General features: G+C 43.4%; 1 protein-coding gene across 7 annotated transcripts in view; it reads right to left on the reverse strand.

The window, feature by feature from the left end:
• PHACTR4 (phosphatase and actin regulator 4) overlaps window positions 1–7,032 on the reverse strand; it is a 73,589-nt gene that overhangs the window by 17,920 nt on the left and 48,637 nt on the right. For all 7 annotated transcript variants that reach the window (XM_063453652.1, XM_063453644.1, XM_063453698.1 and 4 more), the window contains one exon: window positions 5,610–5,848. In XM_063453652.1, the coding sequence (XP_063309722.1) occupies window positions 5,610–5,848 (239 nt within the window). The remainder of the gene's footprint in view (window positions 1–5,609; window positions 5,849–7,032) is intronic.

Raw genomic sequence — 7,032 nt, forward strand, 5'->3', positions numbered from 1 at the left:
TTTCTTATTGGTGAGGTTCTTGAGTAAAAAGACTAGGATACCTTTTGGAGGAAAGTGCCATCAAACTCAGGGATAGTGGCCTGAACAATCGGTGTTTCATCAGTGAGAGCAAACATTTTAGCAAATTTAGGGGAAAGATCCAAAGCAGTCCCTTGTTTGTCTCGCCCCCTTTCTATGTAGCATCTTTGATCACCTTAAGAGTGCACAGCACCTATGGGATTGCATGTTCTTGAACTTAAAAGGTGTAAGAGTCAGAGGTAGAACCAGACTCTGAAAGGTGAGGAAGGCAAGATAGTTGGGGTTATACACAACATAGGTATGTTGACACAGTAGGTATAGGTCAGCAATGGCAGTCTTTGTATAGACCTGGAAAGATTTCTATATTACCAGAAGCAGCCCTAAAACCTTCACCCCCAAAAAGCAAGCTTCCCAACTAGAGCTCCCATGGAACCAGACTTGGGTGGCAATGGGACAACAAAGGGAAGCCAAATAGTCAGTACAACCTGCACACAATGCAGAGAGACGTAATGGGGCGCCTGTACCCAGAGTGGTACCTCCATTGTAGATTCTCCCAAAACCTGTAGTAAAGCTGTGATTATAACTTCCTCATAACCAAACATCAGTCGAGACTTGATGAAGGATACAATAACTCTTATTTCAGCCAAAGAACACATTTATACCCAGATCCCCAGCATGCAGTCTCTATTCAGAAACTCATAACCCCGCCCGCCCAGGTGTCTGTCTGGGAGATAATGGAATTTATATCCGGGAGATAATTAGTTTACCTACTATCGAGAGTGCAAACACAAATACCCTTAAAACATGCATTAAGCATTAAGATATCCCCACGTTATACATCATTTTAAATGGCAGATCTGAGCGCCCATTTGGGAAAACACTGCTTGGATCCATGAAACATTTCCAAACGCCACAAAGTTTCACCCTACTGCTACAACAACCTTGGCCGTAAAGAGTTCCACACAGCCATGGTCAACCCTAGGTAATTTACCTGGCGACCTGTCTCCTTGGAAAATGGGAGCTCCTTTGGGGCTCAAGGGAGTGATGGTTAAGTCCATGTGATACAAGCTTCCATTCAAAAAGCACCCTTCTAGGTCACGGGTAAAGTGGAGAAATAGAGGGTACAAAATGACCAGGAATACCAGGAGTAAGTGGCCAGGCCGGATTTCCAGAGCGAGTTTAGGTTGGTCCCGCTAATATCGCCAAAACTACTTGAAATCAAACAATTTAATCTGGGACTACACAGCTACAGATTCCTCTGGACCTTATGTTGGGGGGGACATAAATAAACTATGGTTAGCACTCATCAGCAAGAGCAGGTGGAAATCAGAACAAACAACTTCCTGTTTGCTTTGAAACCTAGGATTATGAGTCCTGCTAAGACAGAACAAGCAGCAGCAGTGAGTGATCTTAAGAAAATTTACAGCACCAATCAGCTGTGAAACACCTGCTTGGGTCTGCGTTTGCTAATGGCTTTTTAAACAAGTAGCCATTGCTTCACACAACATTTTTTATTTTAACTAATTTGGAAAAACTCAAGTGAGTGGCAAAAAGCTTTGTCTCCTCTATGCAGACCTCAGAACAAATGAATAGAGTGGCAGGCACAAAACAGAGTTTGCTACAGGAATGGTGTGCATTTTCAAAGAGTACACAATAACAATGTTCAATTCACAGACTGGGGAAATTAGAGTAATAGCAAGGTAAAGCTTCAATGGTCACTTCCTTTAAACCCTGGGTTGACATAGCAAGAAAAGCATGGCCAGGTGGGACACATAATCTAGCATTTACCTGAAGTGCCCTCAGGCACCATCAACACAGGACACACACCCCCCACTCCCCCTATTTGGGGCTCAAGCCCAGCTGTCTGCCACAGGCTTTAATGACGACCTGGGAAAGTAGTTGACTCTGTATATTGCCCAGCAGAGCACAGGTAAACACGGCCAGCCTCTTGTTTTCCTCAGGCATTGATTGAGCCATATAGTGGCAATATTGTATAAAGTTGATTTATTTTTAGGCTGGAAATTGGTAGTAATGAAAAAGTATTAAATTCTAGAGTATTGGAGAATTGTGAAAGTATATTTTTTTTATATAAATTACTGCTGCACTTTCTGTTCAGAGGCCAACTGTGTTTCATTGGCCTTGTATGCACATGGTACGGTGAAAAAAATTAAACAGACTAGGACTTAGCAGGTAGGTTAATAAAAGGAAATAAGGGGGCGGGGCCAGGCGGCCATGCTAGCAGGCTGCAAGTCACCACAGCTCCTGGAGAATTCAGCCAATATTGGGCAAATACCCACTAAACTCAGCCTGAAACACCCTGGAAAACCGTGGCACAAGTTCCTGTAGTGTCCCAGTGCAGCTAGAGCACCTGAAATCGGGTGGATCTGGGTCCTGGTGAGATGCTCAGGGGATTGGGGACTGAGGCCTACCTGGGAGGGGAGTGGAATAGACGGCCGCTGCCTCGCTCTCCATCCCGGCTGCAGTGAACCACAACGCAACTGGAGCCCTCCTGGCCCCGTTACACCCCCCCCTTTGGACCGGTGGGGGTTATCCCGGTCCCCACCAGGCGGGCAAACACCCACAAGGCGCTCCTGGGCAGCTCGGCACCAGCCGCCAACGACCGCCACGCGGCCTCCACAAAATGGCCGAATGTGCGATAACTGCCACACAGGCCACTAGAGAAGAGCCGCACAGACCGCGCCAACTAGGAGCTCCTTACCCCAGCCTCCTACTTCCAAGACCGCAGACCATCGCCTGAGGCAGGCCCTGAAAAGCTGTCCCCCTGTAACAGCCATGTCGTACCGCACCGGACAAGGTGATCTGATCGGCACAAGACCTGCAATCACCCCACGACTGGGTCACACGACCACATAGACCTACGGATATTGTGCCCAGCAGTATTTCAACAGGACCCAGTGGACTTGGAGAGACCTGCGGGGTGTATCCCCATACCTAAGAAGAGGATGCCTACTATTAAACTCCCACACAGTAAGCGACACGAAAGGCACAAACCGCAGAACTCACCGCAGGCAGCCTCACCAAGGGACACTCTGGCGGCATACACAGCTACATGGAGGGACTTATATCCTAATAATGTCACAGCCAAACATGCAATGCACAGCGGTCTCTAGCGCCCTGACACTCGCAGGGGATGACCCAATGCGCCACGATCTGCCTGGTGGTACTCTACTCTATAGTACTCTATTTTACGCTACTTTATGCTACTGCATCTTGTTATACTTAGTCTGACTAATAGCCCTAGCTAAGATACTTACTGTATAAAAATGTATGTACACCCAAGCAACTTATTAGATGGTTAGGGTGCTGTACAATGCTATTAACCTAAGTCAGACATGTTAATTAACTTCTGGTAATCGTAACTCATGCAAATGTAACTCGTATTTACCAACGTCCTGATCTAAGCTCCATTTTAAAATGTGCCAAAAATCTCAATGCTCCTACTGTCTATGCCTGTAAATTACGCTCGGGGAATGCTATTGGGGCACCATGAGCTTATGTGTTAATTACTCAAAGCACGATAAAAATAAAGAATTAAAAAAAAAAAATAAAAGGAAATAAAAATAAAAATAGTAATAATCTCACGTTAGACCAGTGGTTCAAAAAAGTTTTAGGTTCAAGGCGCGCTTAATATTTCAATATTTTTCCAAAGCGCCCCAAGTCAAAGCCTTTTTCTATGTTGAATATATGTACAGCGCAGCGGGATAAACTGTGCTCCTGTTCGGCAGAAATGCTTGCAGTTTAAGCACAAATCCAGAACCTAATCATGGGAGGGGCACTGGTAGATTTAAAGAAACAATCCAGGCACAATAACCAGCACAGCACTTTGTAGTGGTTATGGTGCCAGTAGTGCCGTAGTGCCCTCCCAGAGTAAGTAGTCAAACTATTTAAGAATGAAGGAAGTGGCAGTGAGTGTGTGTGTTTGTGTGTACGGGGGGGGACCTCCCCACTGAGGTCAGATGACAGACTGGGTAATTTGAATGACACAGGGATGTGAAAATGATTTTACCATATGGATTTGAATTAATCAAGGCTCTGCAAGGTGTGAGGTTCTACACTTGGAAAAAGTCTGAATGTCTCTTCATCCATTTGGCATGTACCTTGTAATTGATGAGGCAATCTCTTGATATCCTAATAGCCATTAGCCTTGTTCCAGTATTATATCCAAAGAGAAACATTCATATTTACCATACACAATAATAATTAAGCCTCATTTTTGTTATATTTGGAATGTGACAAGCGGCATCTTCTAAATAAGCCCAAACATGAGTGGCCTGACTGGACCATAGGGGAAGGAATTGTGATGTCCGTCCCAATGAATCGACATGTCTATGGAATGGGAAAATAATAAAATTTGTAGATGCAATTATTTCTGTGGCAGGTACAGAAGAGAAGATAGAGCCAAATGTTTCGATTTGTATTGGCGTTGATCTGTAACAAAGGAGGTGGTCACTTATTTCTATAGGCACGCCTTAACTCCACCCATGGGCAAGACTGGATAATCCACAGGGTATAGATCCAATGGTTTGGAGGGGTGTTGGTGTACTTGCTTGGGGCCAAGATCTAATTTTGAGTGAGTCACCATCATCCTTCCTTGCCAAAGACCCCCTGGGCAGTAATTAGTACTTCTGTTATTTTATCCTTTTGTTAGTGTAAATAGGCTTATCATCTATATTTTTGTATGCACTATGGCTATTTTTTGCTCATAATAAACATTTATTAAGTTCTGCCTTTGTCTAGTTAAGAATCACGTTACCTAAAGAGACTAATTAGTTTTTAGCAAATACAAAAGGTATTGTGATAAGTAATATTTGGTGGGTTTTTATTATTGATTTACCTTGTGGACCAAGGCACCCCATTTATAAATGGTCTTGGTGGTGGCAGCGTTAAAATAGTAATAGTTATATTATGTTAAAATGTGGGTGGTGTTAAAGGGGGATTTTGTCATTATTTCCGGTCTAGTGCAGACAAATAGTGAACTTTAACCTTTCACCACCACAACTACTCCAAGAGTGGGGTTCGTGACAGGGGGACAGTCAAGACAATCCCTGGTGGTCTGGTGGGCAAGCCCTGGGGGTCCTAATGGTGAGAGTGAACTCAAGGCTGCAGCTCAGGCTAGAGTTCACTCTTGCGAGATTTGAAGCGTTGCCACAGTAGCGGCAGCAACGCTCGGAGCTCGCGAGAGGAGAACCCGGCGAACTGCAGGTTAGAGCTCCCCCGGGGGCTCTCTCTCTCTCTTCCTCACCTGCCGGCATTACATGGCTAGCGGGCCGGAGAGGGAGATTTCTGAGGGGGAGAGGGAGGCACAGTTCGCAATGTTATCATTTAAGCATAGCACGAGGAAAATATCTCACGGAGCCACTGGTACACAGTTTGGGAACTGTTGCTTTAGACAAACTTTCACAAAGCCACCTGGGAGGAAGAACGTAATTCATACTCCAGGAGGGGCCTAGAGAGGGAGGAGCAAGCTGATGCATTGCATTATAACTGGGTTCTCTTTTAAGGAAGGAAAAACAGCAAAGGCCTTCTTGTAAAATGTGACAAAAGAAACTGAATATTCCGCTCTCACTCACTTGTTTCTTCCTCCTCATCATCGTCATCATCCTCTTCTTTGTACAGGATTGGTCCTTCAGAGTCACTGTCACTGACATTATCTTCCTCATCCTCCTCTTGGACACATGATGGTATGTAGCTTGGTATAACAGTCACCGAAGGGACATCACCAATATACACTCTTGGGGCATGATCTGGGTGCTCCGGAGACAAGCTATCATCCTCCAGGCTAACTTCATCATCATCGTCATCATCAGGCCTGTAGAGAGATTGGTGGAAGGTAAAGTCAAACTTCAAGATGAAACTTTTTTTATGAAATGCTTTAAAAGAGAAAATTAAAATGTTTATATGATAGTAATCCCCTTTCTCACAAAAGACGCTTTTGATCATGCAGTCTTTCCTCCTTTTACCAATCTCTTGCTTCACTGCTTTCAGACTGTCTCTCAATGCCCATCAACAATATATCTTAAAGGGACACTATAGTCACCTGAACAACTTTAGCTTAATGAAGCAGTTTTGGTGTATAGAACATTCCCCTGCAGCCTCACTGCTCAATCCTCTGCCATTTAGGAGTTAAATCCCTTTGTTTATGAACCCTAGTCACACCTGCCTGCATGTGACTTGCACAGCTTTCCATAAACACTTCCTGTAAAGAGAGCCCTATTTAGGCTTTCTTTATTGCAAGTTCTGTTTAATTAAGATGTTCTTATCCCCTGCTATGTTAATAGCTTGCTAGACCCTGCAAGAGCCTTGTGTATGTGATTAAAGTTCAATTTAGAGAGTGAGATACAATTATTTAAGGTAAATTACATCTGTTTGAAAGTGAAACCAGTTTTTTTTTTTCATGCAGGCTCTGTCAATCATAGCCAGGGGAGGTGTGGCTAGGGTTGCATAAACAGAAACAAAGTGATTTAACTCCTAAATGACAGTGAATTGAGCAGTAAAATTGCAGGGTAATGATCTATACACTAAAACTGCTTTATTTAGCTAAAGTAATTTAGGTGACTATAGTGTTCCTTTCACTCTCTTCCTCGCCTGCTCATTTCTCTTCTTGTTGGGGGTGGGGGGGGGGGGGGGGGGGAGAGAACTCTACTTTTTAAAAAAAAAAACTGTGCATCGCAAGAAGAGTATCAAAAAAAAAAATGGCTTTTGCCATTAAATTTTTTTTTTTCTGATACTGCATAATTTATCAGATATCCTCCACATGCAAACCAGGACTCCCTAAACCATTGTTTCCTTATAGTGTTTTTCTAATTTATTGAAATGTTACTAATCAAGCAGTTGATTGTAAACTCTATGAGAACATAAAAAAAAAAATTAAATTCAAAGTTTATTATATTTTCAAAAGATTTATACTGCAAAATAAAGAATAAAATAAGAATATAACTAATACTGACAGCTAAAGACCTCTAGGGTTGTCAGTAGGCCAGTAACTACAAGCCA

Source organism: Pelobates fuscus, chromosome 1, assembly GCF_036172605.1.
Source record: "Pelobates fuscus isolate aPelFus1 chromosome 1, aPelFus1.pri, whole genome shotgun sequence".
Taxonomy (NCBI): domain Eukaryota; kingdom Metazoa; phylum Chordata; class Amphibia; order Anura; family Pelobatidae; genus Pelobates; species Pelobates fuscus.